The sequence below is a fragment of the Rana temporaria genome, chromosome 1, assembly GCF_905171775.1.
Source record: "Rana temporaria chromosome 1, aRanTem1.1, whole genome shotgun sequence".
Taxonomy (NCBI): Eukaryota; Metazoa; Chordata; class Amphibia; order Anura; family Ranidae; genus Rana; species Rana temporaria.
Genome location: NC_053489.1, coordinates 562,139,263 through 562,155,792, shown reverse-complemented (window position 1 = coordinate 562,155,792; position 16,530 = coordinate 562,139,263). Strand labels below are relative to the sequence as shown.

General features: G+C 42.4%; 1 protein-coding gene across 1 annotated transcript in view; it reads right to left on the bottom strand.

Annotated features, from left to right (window-relative positions):
• The window catches only part of SNX25 (sorting nexin 25), a 261,350-nt gene that overhangs the window by 89,485 nt on the left and 155,335 nt on the right, over positions 1-16,530 (bottom strand). The window contains exons 4-5 of the mRNA XM_040334158.1: positions 12,917-13,089; positions 8,952-9,138 (exon numbers count right to left, since the gene is read on the bottom strand). Of these exons, the coding sequence (XP_040190092.1) occupies positions 8,952-9,138; positions 12,917-13,089 (360 nt within the window). The remainder of the gene's footprint in view (positions 1-8,951; positions 9,139-12,916; positions 13,090-16,530) is intronic.

Below are 16,530 nucleotides of genomic sequence, written 5' to 3'. Positions count from 1 at the left end.
TGACCCTGGAGGGGGACCCAAATCCTGGAGTTTCACCTTGTTTTCATCTCCGTCCATGGCCACATTACAATTTCTTACATGGAACATGAGGTGGGTGAGAGACCCCATTAAGAGATCTGCAGTGTTCGGGCAACTGAAAAAAACAGAGCGGATGTGGTGGCCCTGGTGGAAACACATGCGGAGGGTTCAGTATTAAGAGCACTCAAACGGCCTTGGATAAGCTGGGCTTATCACTCTGTTCACACTACACATTCCAGAGGGGTATCCCTCCTGATAGCTAAAACGACACATTTTGAACGCCAGGATTTGGTACTAGACTCATTGGGTATATTCGTCTTTATAAAGGCGAAGTTGCATGGGGATGTGGTCCTCCTGTTAGCATTTTACGGGCCACCACCGTTTCAATTTAATGTGTTGACTGAGGGATTTCATTTTATGGCATTGCACCCCGCTCTACCAGCTATATGGCTGGGTGATTTCAACAACATATTAGACAGAGCCCTTGACAGGCTGACCGGGCCCTTACACTCTATGGCACGCCCACACCAAACAAGGTTTGCGCGCCTTCTCAATGACTTTAATCTGGTAGATACATGGAGATAAAGGTGCCCTGCCTCACGAGCCTACTCGTGTTTTTCTGCATCCCACCACTCTGTGTCCCGCATAGACCTCATACTCCTTTCCAGACCACTCCTCCCTAGGCTAACGAACGGAGGGTTTTTACCCAGATCAGTGTCTGATCATTGTCCCTATTGGGTTAAACTTTCCCTGCCACATGCACGTCCACCGTCGTCGTGGCGACTGAATCCCTTTTGGTTGACTTTACGACCAGAGGATGACACTCTTCGGACCGACTGGGAACACTTTTTTGCGACTAATGTGGCCTCAGCACGGCCACCGATAGTATGGGAGGCGTTTAAGATACATGCCCGGATGACTCTTACGGCCGTATTAACAAACTTAAACAAACCTCTGCCATAGCTATGGACATTGCGACGCATAACTTGGAGACAGCGGAAAGTACATTTCTTGACGATCCCACAGTGGAAAGGGCTGGTAGCCTCAAGTTATGTTCTAGGACGCTAGACCAGTTGATCTATGAAAAATCCAAACGCAAAGTATTTTTTCTTAAGCAGAGGTCATTTGAGCATGGTGAAAGAGCAGGGAAGTTACTGGCTTACCTCGCGCACAGCGAGGAGAGGCCCCCGGTGGTGATCTCCCTGCGTTCCCCTGACAACACCCTCTTGACTGAACCTGTTCAGGTCGCGGAAATGTTTTGCGATTTTTTTCGCCTCCCTATAAGCCACCATCGTCTCAGATGGCCTCTCTCTGATGGAGTCCTTCCTGGATGAGATACAAATCCGGCAGCTGACTGAAGATCATACTAGGGAGCTGGAGGAGCCTTTGACACAGGAGGAGATCTCTAAAGCCATAGCTGAATTCCCTTCATCCAAGTCCCCGGGCTTGGACGGCTTACCGGTGGAGTTCTACTCCTCATACTCGGATCTGTTGGTCCCTAAGCTGCTGGCGCTATATAACTCCATTCTAGAAAGCTCTGACCTGCCTGTCTCCATGAGGGAGGCTACTATAGTACAAATTCCCAAACCCGGTAAGGATCCTCACCTTCCGGAGTCTAATCGCCCCATCTCCCTGCTCCAGGTGGATGTCAAGATACTTGCAAAGGTGCTTGATATCCGCCTTAACAAGGTTATCCTTTCACCGATACATGGAGATCAGGCAGGTTTCATGCCGGGCAGGAACACATCTTTCAACCTCCAGAGATTATTTATTAATCTTCTGACTTCCCATGATAATTCAGGGTCCAGGACAGTAGTCGCCTTGGACACCGCCAAGGCATTCGACTCCGTCGAGTGGTGGTACCTTTGGACCTGTCTGGGTAAGTTTGGATTGGGGCCCAGATTTGTCAAATGGGTTCAGCTCCTTTATCAAAGCCTGGTGGCCAAAGTTCTGGCTAACGGCTGGACCTCGGATCAGTTTTCTCTCCACAGAAATACCAGACAGGGGTGCCCTCTGTCACCACTGCTGTATGCACTGGCGGCAGAGCCACTCGCGATAGCAATCCGCGCTCACACAGGGATAGTGGGCCTACAGAAAGGAGGGGTAGTGGAAAAAATTAGCACGTATGCAGACGGCGCTCTCCTGTACCTAGACGACTCGGACAGCTCGCTGCCCTTTGCTATAGCCCTCATAGAAAGATTTGGCACATTTTCTGGGCTGCGGATCAACTGGGACAAATCCCAGATACTCCCATTGGACAGTTACTCACCAACCAGAGATAGAGCCTTGCTCCCCCTACAGAGAGTTAGTATTATCAAATACCTGGGAATCAGGGTCACCAGAGACCCAGTGGACTATGTCTCGCTAAATATAACACCGCTGTTTGAAATGCTTAAGCAGAAGACACAGATCTGGGCTCGGCTTCCTCTGGGTGTCATGGGCCGCGTAAATCTCATCAAAATGGTCCCGTTACCAAAAATTCTTTATATGCTCTGGCATTCCCCTGTTTATCTTGTTCTTAAGCATTTCATGGCAATCGTAGCTCTTTTAAAACCGTTTGTATGGGGCAACAATAGGCATGAACTCCCATGGCACAAACTCAAAAGTCCCACTGACCTTGCAGGACTGGCTCTGCCTGACTTAAATTTATACTAACTTGCAGCTCAACTATAGCAAATATTTTATGTAGACAAAACAGACAGAGATAGATTCCTACACTTCTTGTGCCTGGGGTGGTCTGAGCGTGGTCCATAGCCTCCGCAAAACTACGCCTGCCACTTTTACATGACTACACTCTTCTGTGGCATAACACAGCCCTTCCTAAATTCAATCAGATTACAGATACTGGATGGTGGAGCTCTAGGGGAATTTTCTACTTGTCCCATATCATTTCCGATGGGAAACTGAAGTCCTTTGATAGCATAAAGTCCGAGTTTGCACTTCCTAACCGAATGTACTTTAGATACATACAGCTCCATCATGCCTTCTGCACATAATTCCCTTTGGGTGATCTCTCTTTGGGTGACAACCTATTGATGGCAGCCATAAAATACCCTGACCCTAAGAAACTTATCTCACAATTTTTTTACCATGCTGTCGCTCCCCTCGGCAACCGTGGCGGCATACGCATTGAAGACCAGGTGGGAAGACGAAATAAGCCCTATTGCGGATGATGAGTGGAGTGATGCTTTGGACACATGTAAACTGGTTTCCCCCAAGCTGTCAGATCGGCTGACTCAAATTTTCATAATGCATAGATCATATCTCACGCCACTCAGACTCTCAAAGTATAAACATTATTATTCCACTGCATGTCTCATGTGTGCTCAAGCGGCGGCCAACTTTTTTAATCTTTTATGGAAATGCCCCAAAATACAGATATTCTAGTCACAGGTGGTGGGATTCCTACACGACACGATGGGCTCCCCCATAACGCTCCAGCCGAAACCGTGTCTTCTGGGAATGTTCCCAGACTGCAATACATTTATCAAGTTATTCATACATGAAACGCTCTTTTCAGCCCGAAAAGTCATTGCCAGGGTGTGGATGAGTATAAAAAGAAAAGCTGCGCTGCAAGTTGAATCAACATAAATATTCAATTATGTAATAAAGTACACAAAAATCCCAGTGCAAAACTGAAAGGTAAATTAGTGCAAAAGTCCATATATGAAGTATCACAGAGGAATGCAGGAAGTGACAGGAAGTTCTCCGAATGAGTGAAGCTAAATATCCAGGCACAAATCTTGTGAATCAGATGACAAATCCACCACCACTTATGTATCAGCTGCTTACCAGAGCAAGAATAAATTCAAGCATGTACAACATGGGTCAATATGGGTCCTGGATAGACCTGCCACTCTCTCTCTCCTGTATCACCAATCCTCTATGTCAGACCAACTTTCTCCATAGATGTTACCCAAATCACAAGGATGACTTCTTCCAGAGGATCCCCTGGAAGAAGTCATCCTTGTGACGAAACGGCGTAGGGAGGAGCGACGTGCTGACGTCACCACGATCCACGCTGTCTACCCGGAAGGACGAGCAGACAGCAGAGCCGGCCGGCTATACGATTATCGATCGCACTTTTTAACCGTTTTACATGTGAGTGCAATATCTTTTTACATTAAAATATTTTAAGCGATATCACACCATGTGAGTGTTTTTCTCCTTTGGGTAACATCTATGGAGAAAGTTGGTCTGACATAGAGGATTGGTGATACAGGAGAGAGAGTGGCAGTCTATCCAGGACCCATATTGACCCATGTTGTACATGCTTGAATTTATTCTTGCTCTGGTAAGCAGCTGATACATAAGTGGTGGTGGATTTGTCATCTGATTCACAAGATTTGTGCCTGGATATTTAGCTTCACTCATTCGGAGAACTTCCTGTCACTTCCTGCATTCCTCTGTGATACTTCATATATGGACTTTTGCACTAATTTACCTTTCAGTTTTGCACTGGGATTTTTGTGTACTTTATTACATAATTGAATATTTATGTTGATTCAACTTGCAGCGCAGCTTTTCTTTTTATACTGTATTTGTGTGTGTATCTTACATATAAGTTGCAGCAGCCTTTTTTTATTTTTTATATTTATTATTTTTCTCACATATGTTTATAGTGTCATCACTATTTCACTCTTAGACCTGCGCAGTATTTTCCTATTTTGTATATAGGGTGTGGATGAGACCAGACCCTCCAGGGGTCTCGCACTGGATTTGTGGAGGTTAATGCTGTATTGCCCTATAAGAAACTTATATATTCTCACAGAGGGTGCCCCTCCAAATACGAAAACATTTAGGACAAATGGCTTAAAGCCTCTGAAACCTGTATATAACAACTGGTCAGGATTTATAGTATGCGGTTTCCTTTTTTAGTTTTCTTATGTTGCCCTGGTGGGGATGTGTGGGGGGGATAGGGTGGGGTCCCCGGCGGCATAGTGTGCTATGACTGTGTATCGTATGCCTGTTAATGATACCAATAATGCTGACTTCTGTCTATGTATGTATCCTAATAGAATGTTGCTGTGTGATACTGCCAAGAGATACAGTATTGTCATATGCATGTATCACTGTCTGACTATACTTTATGTGCTATCTCTCTTGTTCAATAAAAATACTTTGATTTAAAAAAAAATGTGAATCAATAATAAAACTTATTTGAAATGCGTATTTCTGGATATTTTTGTTGTTATTCTGTCTCTCACTGGTAAAAAAAAAAAACTGCCATTAAAATTATAGACTGATTATTTCTTTGTCAGTGGGCAATTGTACAAAATCAGAAGGGGATCAAATACCTTTTCCCTCACTGTATTATGCCCATTTTTGGGTAAACTATAAAAGAAAGTGGTAAAGTAAATACATACCAATCATGTCAAGACTTTTTTATGGGGTATGTGTGGGGTGACAGGTGCTTTAATTTTTTTTTAAGTATTTTTATCTTATATCATTTTTTTTACTTTGTTATTACAAGTGGGCCAACAAGCACCCTATGTGATATCATGGACCAGTGACAGATACTCTTTATGAAGACATTTGTGGGAGACCGCCACCCCCTGCCCTCCAATACAACTATTCCAGCGCAGATCATGCTGGTATAGCTGCATCCTCAGCTACACTAGTCGAGGAATGACAGTTGTGACACCAGAGGTGATGTAATACATGTCTCTTCTGGGGGTCATTAGTCACAGGAGGGGTCAGGGAATGGATATTGCACATAAAAATGTAGTATCAAAGAAAATGTTAAGTAACCCAACTGTAAAGCAAATTTCACAACTGCAAAAATGAGACTTAAACACAGCAGCAATTTAGATGGCATCCAAAGGGGGGACATTACCAAATTACAGGTATGTGTATAATTGAACAGTCACATAATGAGGAGAAAATCAACTATTTAGGTACATTTACTTAAGAGAAGCTGTCATTATAGCACTGGCAGAACCGGGCACAGAAGAGACTCCATATAACTGCATACTGCATACTCGCTCTGAGAAAACTTATGCTTTAGATGGAGACTAATAAGAGATAATTTTAGTTGTCAGTAGCACTCAGCAGCCCTTGACTTGGCACAGATAGGCATTTTTACATCAAATGAACAATAGGTCGCCAAGCAACAAAATCATATTCTTCTCTAGAACATCAACATCTACAAATAGATCTTGGAGTACTTATTGTTTTATTAAAAGAAGAGCTGAAAACTGGCAACAAAGGCACACTACTACTACTACACCATGCAAGGCTTGAGGAAAAGTCCTTTGAAAAAAATTTCAATGGCCATATTTCGATACATTTTGTTATGTTGAGCTCTATACGGACTTGCAACTATAAAGGCATGTACAAAGGAAATGCCAAGCTACTCCATCAATAAAACCCTAATAAATGCAGACACAAAGATTTGACATCCAATCCAATGGTGTCACTACCTCTGGGTACCCAGAGCACCTGCCCCACAGGTGGGGTGCCCTGGGTCCCCTTTACCAGGATAGACAGCCATTGAAGCAGCCAGCTTCTCTCCCCACTAGCTACCTGTCAGACTGAAACACTTCAAAGGGGAAGCGTCTCCTAGGTTCCTGCTCAGGTCTGACATTCACTCGACACAAGACGAGGGGGAGCCAGGAAGAAAAAAATCCCCCAGCAGTCTACCACACTGTATCAGATGTCTAGGTTCAAGGAAGGAACGGGGATGGGAGAAAAATGTGGGAAGAAAGGAGTATGGGAAGAAAGGGGGAATGGACCCGGAAAGGGAGGGGGAATGGACCCGGAAAGGGGAAGGGGGAATGGACCCGGAAAGGGGAAGGGGGAATGGACCCGGAAAGGGGAAGGGGGAATGGACCCGGAAAGGGGAAGGGGGAATGGACCCGGAAAGGGGAAGGGGGAATGGACCCGGAAAGGGGAAGGGGGAATGGACCCGGAAAGGGGAAGGGGGAATGGACCCGGAAAGGGGAGGGGGAATGGACCCGGAAAGGGGAAGGGGAATGGACCCGGAAAGGGGAAGGGGAATGGACCCGGAAAGGGGAGGGGGAATGGACCCGGAAAGGGAAGGGGAATGGACCCGAAAAGGGAGGGGGAATGGACCAAGGAAGGAAGGGGGAATGGACCCAGGAAGGAAGGGGGAATGACCGGGGTAAGGGTCCAATGACCAGGATAGGGGGAAATCACCAGAGAAGGGCGGGCACCTGAGAATAGGTCGGGAGCAAAAGATTTTTGTTGGGAAAGTGGTAGGATTTGAGCGGGGCAAAGATTTGCACTGGGAGGGAAATTTTAGCAGAAAGGGAACTTTTTACTGGGAGAGATAGGAAAGCAAAGATTTGTACTGGGAGGATTTCTACATTTACACAAGTGTCCTACCACCGCCAGCCCCACTCTGAGTACTGGCATATGCTAGCTCACAGCTGCTTTTAATTACCTACGGTAATCTTTGAACTGGTGGAAAATAATTATTTAAGAATTTGTCACTGCCATAGCGTAAGATTCTTAAAAAATTGTAGCAAGAACTACCTGAATTTTGTCGCAGGTATCAGTAATGTTACGGACACCAATGTAAATGCATGCACAAATAAGCCACAGAAAGTTTTTAAGACAAGTGTTGTTAGGTTTATTTTAAATTCATGTGTGAAAAAAAAAAAAAAGTTTTTTTAGCTCTAGTTTGTTGAGGAATTTTGGACTAGGACTTGCTATTACAACTGGACCAACAAGCATAGGCAGGTGACAGGTAATCTTTATTGAGACAAAGGGGAGACCACCATTGTCTCCCTCTGCCATCCAATGCAACTATTCCACCACAGATCATGCTGGAATAGCTGCATCCTTGGCTACACTAGTAGAGGAATGACAGGTGTAACACCGAAAGTGACATAATACACGTCAATTCAGGGGTCATTAGCCTTAGAAGGGATCAAGGAACGAATAGGACACATGCTGGGGAAGCAGTTTCCTGCTGTGAGCTAGATTTTACCCACTTGTCTAGAATGACATTTATAAAGTACCTTGGTAGACAAGTGGTTAAATGACAGCTCACACTGCAAAATCTTCCACATCCAGCCACACCTTCAATGCGTTTTACTCTTCAGGGTGTATCCCAAAGGTGGAAGGTTTCACAGTGTAAGCGGTCATTTATCTGCTTGTTAGATAATCTACCTGGATGTTTGAAAGGTTATCAGTATGCGTCTTTTTGAGTTAAATACATCAGGAGCAGGCTTCCTGGACTCTGGCACCTGGCTTGACCTCAAGATTTGGGAAAACTGTGGTGGCTTTGGTAGCGACTGATGTGCCCGTCATTTACCCAAAAGTCAAAATCATGTTAGACATCTTGTGAATGTTATACCATCTTATAAACAGTCCCCTTGGGAAGGTATAGAGGACATCATAGATTTTTTTTTAGAAAACAATCTCAGGGCTTTCAATTCAAGATTTTTTTTTTTTTTGCAAAACTAGAGTTTTAGTTGGCGATTTCCAATGACAATAGACATCCCCAATATGATATGGTCCCCTTATTATAGAATAGATCACCTAATTATACAGTCTTGGCTATATTCCCATCGCACACTTTCCTGGCTTGTCAGTAGCGGGTGCTGCAGTGACTACCAGCTGGATATACTGGCCTCATCACACATCAATACCCATATTTGCCAGCACACCACGAACCATCAAATATGGTTCAAAACCTTTATTGTATAGAGATCACAAATCACAAAATGTACAAGTGCAACATTTCAGAGCCCCGCAGGACCCCATTGTCAGGCATGCATCACATATCTGATGAAGAGGTCCTGCACAGCTCCAAAACATTGCACTTGTACCTTTGTGATGTGATCTCTCTACAAATAAAAGTTTTTGATGCTACCTTATACAGGTCTGTTTTATTATGTGTGTAGCATAACCTAGTCAGAAAATACTGCATGTTTAGGGTTCTTCAAAACTGGAAAGCCAAATACCTTAGCTGTTTGAGGAATTCAATGTCAGAACTGTTCGTGATCAGCTTGACAAACTCCTCATAAGATGGGGCGTATGTATAGGTCTTCTTGTGACGCTCATTCACCTGTTCTCTGTACTCCAGCTGGCTGAGCAGCATCTGATTAATGTAATCCGGATCACTCAGCAGTTCCACCAAGGGCTTCAGCACTGAGGAAACAAAACCAGGACACGGCAAGATGAAGGTCACTAAAGAAACAGACTTGAATATGCATTATGCTGCATTTATGTTTGTGTGTGCTTGTAATATAGATTGGGGATGAAACCATGGAAAGAAAATAAGAGTATATTTAGTGAGTGTACAAACTCACTGAATTACTCAATTTTTAACTGTAAAAACAGAGAACAATCTTTAAAAATGTGTCCAAACTAAGTGAGTTGCAGCCATTTACTCATGCAAGCCTAATGCCGCGTACACACGATCATTTTTCGGCATGAAAAAAAAAAACTGTTTTTCAAAAACTTCATTTAAAATGATCGTGTGTGGGCTTCACATCATTTTTCAGGTTCTGAAAAACGACAAAAAATTTTTTTTTCGAACATGCTGCATTTTAGAACGTTGTTTTAAACCATGTCGTTTTTCGGGTTGTAAAAAATGATCGTGTGGGCTAAAACGACGTAAAAAACCTGTGCATGCTCAGAAGTTATGAGACGGGAGCGCTCGTTCTGGTAAAACTGCCATTCATAATGGATAAGCACATTCATCACGCTGTAACAGACAAAAAAGCGCGAATCGTCTTTTACTAACACGGAATCAGCTAAAGCAGCCCAAAGGCGAATAGAACTTCCCCTTTATAGTGTCGTTGTACGTGTTGTATGTCACCGTGCTTTGCTAGAGCATTTTTTTAAAAACGATGGTGTGTAGGCAACGTCGTTTTAATGATGAAGTTGGGAAAACTTCGTTTTTTGGACATGCTGAAAAATTATCGTGTGTACGCGGCATAAAGTTCAACTAAAATGTTTAAAGCAAACAGCTAGCGGACAGGATTTTATTGCAGAAGAGATTTATATTCCTTCTTTGCAATAAATGCTTCTTCCCCACCTGCTAGCAAGTACCTTTAGGTTGTACACCAAGCCATGCATGTACAATCTCAGCATGCCTTTGGTGCCAGAATACATTTATTCCTATGCACATGAGCCTGAGTTACATCATCATCTGGGGGCAATCAACATGGGTGAAGATGGCAAACATCACATCTCTGGAGGGGTCACTTGGGCAGCGACATTTACACGTGAAGTCAAACCACAAAGTGCAACAATCAAAATTCATTCACCGATAACCCAAACCTGGTTACTGTGCCAGATATACACTAAATGCTTTTTGTGCTGGAGTTGGGCTTTAATTTATTTGTCACTTGCATAAAGTGACATCCATTTAAGGCCGGCCATACACGGTTCGAATCTTGGCCGGTTCCTGCCGATTCGGACAATTAATGGGCAGGCTGAATGTACCAAGTTGATCGATCAACTTGGATACAACCAGCCTGCTGGATTCACTGGAAATTATCGCAAGTGACTTCTATAGCCACCAGTGATAATCACTGTCTTTTCCCAGCGGGGTGGCTTCCCCCACCGGGAGAAGACAATGGTCCAGCAGGAGGGATTCCCGCATCAGTTTCTGTTGATGGGGAAATTGAGCTCCGTGTATGGCCGGCCTAATGCCACCCAATTTATAAAATGTCTTATAAAAATGCTAGTTGCTTAGCTGTTACTCTGACCCAGTGGCTTCAGTTTTTTAGTCTCTGTATGAAAATAGTCATAAATGTTTACCTGTATACTTGTTCTGGATGAGTGAAAAAGTAATTCAGCAAGAGAGTCAGTACTTTCTGAATGAAAGCAAAGTATTCTCTGACTGGACGAGGTGAAGAGCAGGACATAACCACACTTCTTTTCTGCTCCCTTGCATTTTTTGAATGGTGCCCGTGCCGGAGAGCCAACGTTCTTTGTTCAGAACTCAGCAGGGTAGATACATGGCACGGGACTCAGTAGCTAGTGAGGATCACTGCATTAGTGGTGTTTACTTAAGCGATTTCTAGCTTCCAGGGGCATCAGTCAGGAATGATATGTACAGAAATATATTAGTCCAAGCTATAACTAACTATGTATAAAGTAACCACACCTGGAATTTTTCTTGAACTGCCCAGCCTATAGATAAATGACAGCTGAGCAGGAGCACTGCTGTTCCAGGTGGATGTCATAAGACGCCCTCCCAGGACAGCACAGCAGTGCAATCAGTTACCTGCCGTTTCCACCAGACACAGAGGAAGACCGTTTATTGTACCTGGCCAGCCCCAGTACCAGGTGACTGCTGTGACCAATTACATGACAGGTGTATGGCCATTCATTGTGTACTATTGCAATGATCTCCGATTACTCAGTGATCACATGGTACAGACAGGGATAATCACATCTAATCTGTGCCATGTGATAGCTGTTGCCAATCACAGCTATCACAATAGTACACAAGGAGTGGTTATGACTGAATGGATGCCATTCATAAAAATGACTGCTTACAACAGTGATCAAATAAAAATCCTAATCCAATCACTTTCCCAGTGTCATAATAGTAACAATACCCTGCTCTGGTGACAGTATGTAAAAAAAAGTGTACCAAAAATAAACAAAAAGTTGAAAAAAGGCTGGCTATATATATATATATATATATATATATATACACATACATACACATACATACATACATACATACATACATACATACATACATACATATACATACATATACACACATATATATATATATATATATATATATATATATACACACACACACACACACACACACACACATACACACCGTCACCAGTCAGTATCTATTAACACTGCCACACCAGGCATAGGACAATGCTTTACTACTCTGGTGACAGCATTTTCGGGCCTCAAGAAATGATAGGCCGTCAATACATCAGGGCTGATCAAGTTTCCGATAGATTCTATAGATCTATCTATCTCTATCTATTTACACACACACACACACACACACACACACACACACACACACAGACTATAGTTTGTAGACTCTGGGGGTTATTTACGAAAGGCAAATCCACTTTGCACTACAAGTGCAAATTACAAGTGCAAAGTTCACTTGAAATCATGTGCAAGCTAAAATTATGTTTTTTAATTTTCCTTGCATGTCCCCCTCGGATCTACAGCGACTGCACTTCCAAGTGCACTCTTAGTGCAATTTCAAGTGCACTTTGCACTTATAGTGCAAAGTGGATTTGCCTTTAGTAAATAAACCCCTCTAACTTTCCCGCAGACTAAATAATATACACCGATTTGGGTTATTTATTTATTTTACCAAACAAACGTAACAGAATACATTTTGGCCTAAAGATTATTTGCAAAATTTATAAGAGAAACTAAAAAAAGTGTTTTTATTTCCAAATCTTCAGTCTTTTTTCTTTTTTTGGCAAATAAAAAAAAAAACATACAGTGCTGAATAAATACCACCAAAAGAAATCTCTATATGGCCTCAACAAAAAATGATACAAAATTTTATTTTGGTACAGGGAGACAGCACTGAAAGCTAAAAATTAGCAGGAAGGGGGTGAACATGTCCAGTACTGAAGTAGTTAAAAAAATAAATAAAAGGGAACTGGGTACTAAAATGCACGATTTCTCCTGAAGTTGCTTCACAGTGTGAAAAAAATATATGATATACCAGTATATAAACCAGGCTACTAAAATGCAGACAGACTGCTAAAAACAAGACTGCATATGCAACAGTTTTCAAAAAGGATGACCCTGCAATTTTTGTTTAGCCACACAAACCACAATCTTCCTAAAAAAAGTTAGTCACAACTTATTTGTAGTTCCCGACTTGTACTGAGCACTTGCAGTCTTAAAAAAACAGGCACATATTTTTTCCTGCTCTAGCCATGACTACAAAGTGACCAATACACACCTTTAGTTGCAAGTATTTCAGAAAGCACTATGCGCAGGCTGCGAGACTGAGCATCCCGAGCGGGCACTAAACAGAGCACTAGCACCTGGGCACACGTCTGTAGGAATCTGAGCTCCTCTTCTGTGGTTTTTAGACAGGGATGAAGGGCAAAGGGTCTTGGCTGTTCATCCTGTCTGAAAGAAAAAGGAAGAAAAGAAGACAAGGAGCAAAGAAACTGAAGTTAAATGAAAAACACAACACACACACACACACACACACCAAACATTTTCAATAAAGACCCATGTAACTAGATTTTTTTATGGATGGGGACTGGGCAGTTTTGCATAGCAACCTGTTACACCTTAAATATGGATATACTATGTTGCAAAAAGTGGAGTAAGCCTTTTGGCAATGTTCACACTGCTGCGTCGAGTGGCTCACAGCAGGGGTCCGGTGCCTCCCTGTTCACAGTTTTAGCTCCAAAAGTCTTTTTTGGCTGAATTCGCACCTGAAATGGACCAGAAGACGCACAGGAGCTGTCTGAACCTGCTGAAGTCTTCTGACATGCAAATTGGATGCAGACAAACTCCACTTCCAATTCGCAAAAGTGTGAACCCAGCCTCAAACTCTAGCAGAGATAATGAATTACTAGTTGCAGTTCCTGTCCAGTCAGTACGATGCAGGTAGGTACAGTAGGTGGATACTGCTATATTACTTAAAGAACGGGAACAAAAAAAATACTGATTCGTTCATTAATGTATAATAACCAATCCAATGATCTGAAAGGGATTTTTAAATCCCTTCTTTACTTGCTGACCTATTGCTTCTATGCTCCTCCCCTCCCAGAGGCCCAATTTATGGGCATTTCATTGCTGGGAGCTGGCAGTGCTCAGTTGTCTCCACCCTCTCAATGCACCTGTCATTTACAGACCGTGAAGCTTTCCACAGCACAGTGGACATTGGAGCTCTGCCGTGAGCATGATTGGAAAGGTTTAACCTATGCTCCCTGCATTCCTAGTGACTTCATTTGTCTTGGGCAAGCACATAAACCAGAGACAAGTGCCACCTATCACAGCTTATTTGTTATGCAATGCCTTGCTAGCTGTGTAGTCGCTACATAAAAAAACTGGACAAAGTGCTGCAACTAAAAAATTAAGCACAACTTCTTCTTTGACCCCAATAGAGAAAGTGATGTTACCATTATGACTGTGCCATTTGTAAAAAGTGTACGACTCACAAAATTGGTTGGATAGAAATGCAGAAACACACATTCTTTGGGCAAGTAAGACATAACACATACATGTATTCCAACTGTTTAATTAGCCGTTCACAAACGAGTATAATAAAAAATAAAGGTACATTTCTGCAAAACATGCATGTTTCATAAAGCTTGTGTTAACCCAAAAAATAAAATTATAATAAGCGGCTCCTTTAAAAGCATGTTATACAGCACAGTACTTGTGCTGTGTAATTTGGCCCCCTGTAACACCTAAAAAACCTGGCATATCTATCCTGCCAGTTTCTGCCCTTCCCTTTGTAAACTGACCACGGTGCATCATGGCTGCTGAGCCCTGACACTGTGGACAGTGTACAGCCTGCTCTCCTGTGTCTGTGCCCTCCTCCCCCCTCCCCTTCCCGCCAGCTCCCCGCTCCTCCCCTCCTGCTCTAAAAATAACGGTTCTCCTTCTATAGTTCCATCTGTTATAAAATAGGAAACTCCATAGTGGATATCATTTATAAATAATTTGCTGCATAATACCTTATTTTGAAGTGCTGTTCGGCGCTCACGTGACTGCCCGCAGTTCTCCTCTCTTTATCTGACATCAGTGGGGGTTTCCCAGCACCTCCCAGTGCAGCTATCACATCAGGGGGGAGAGAAGACAGGCGGGCAGTCATCTGAGAGCTGAATGGCGCTTCCAAATAAGGTATTATACAGCAAATTTTTATAAACACCCACCTAGGGAGCTCACTGTTATACAACAAACTGAACTAGAATATAATATGTAAATTAAATTTTATTTACATTATACATCCTTCCAAAAAAAAAAAAAAAAAATCTTCGAGTACTGAATCCTACAGGGTGATCTGCCAGAAATTCCACCTGTTTAGGATGAAAACACAGCGCTATTACTTCACTGAATTCCAAGCCCTGCCAGCTGAGCGCCAGAAATTACCCAATTCACCATATTTCTTGAAATGAAAAATACGCCAAAGACGACCCAGGACGGTTGAGCAGTTAGAATCCTATATTCGGCAACAATGGGACAACATTCCTCTCCCAGAACTCCAATAACTGGAGGGGATGCTACATAGTGGTACACATGGCCCTGTCCCAACTTTGAGATGTGTTGCTGCCATCAATTTCAAAATCGCATCATTTTTTTCTTAAAATGGCACTTTCTCAGTGTAAAAAATTGAGGTTTTGTTTTTTCAATTGTAAATAAAATATGGGTTTATAAGATTTGGAAATCATTGCAATCTGTTCTTATGTGGATTTTACACAGTGTCCCAACTTTTTTGGAATTGTGGTTACGAATGTTAGATTGGTTTCATAGAGACTACTTTATTGATGCCCTCAAAAACCATAGAGACAAAAATATACGTTGTGAGAGATATAATAAAGCCATGTGTTGCTTGCACATAACATTAAACAGAACTAAGCCCCCTCACAACAGAGCCTTTGCTCTGCAGATGAAAAGTGGAGTGTACGTGATGCTCACCACACATCAGTGATCTGTTCTGCCTGAACGAATGCCAGATTTTGTATAAATGTTATCTGACATCAAAATCATTGACCCTATGGTGTCCATGCCAGATAGAATGTATGCCAGTTATTTGTGAATAACACATATAATGTCGCTAGTGATCAGGTCTTTCATTCACCAAATTAAAGCTCACACAATAGAGATGGAGATTGGCAAGTTTATTGAATTGTTCAATATTCAGCTTGGCAATAAACAAGGAACCCGTGACATGTCGCCTTGATAAGCCAATAGTAAACATTTTGTTTAAAGGGACATCGTTTGACAAAATGGCAGCCTGGGTTGTGAGCCAGTAAGTAAAACTTAATTTTTCTCATTAAACATCACATTCCACTCTCACTTCCTTGATGGTATAATTACTATAGTTAAAGACAAAGACTAATGGGGTATAGTCTAGAAGCATGGATCAATAGAGCAGCAGGGGAAAACAATCAATCAGTCTAATGTGAAATAGTCTCCAGGAAATGCAATCAATAATGACCTTTAAAATCATGAAGTATGCACTATATTAAAAATGCAGTTATCTGTCTTTCGCAAATAAGGACTATTAGTGTCATATTACATATGGCTGGTTAAAGTAGTCCACTATTTAAATCATACATAATGTTAGTTAGATTATGGCGCACCATCACTTGATCCTTTACCTTTAAAGTGTTACTAAACCCAGGAGCTTACATTCACTATAACTGGTCTCCCACAGTACATGGCAATACATTCGTTTTAGAAATATAAACTGCTAAATAAATTTTCTTATCAGCAGTATATAGCAGTCTTGTAACTTCTATCAGTGTCTGGTTAAAGATTGTAGGAGGAGCTCTCATTCTCCCCTGATTGTCCTATGAGGCTGCAGGACCCCTGACACTGGACAGAGCA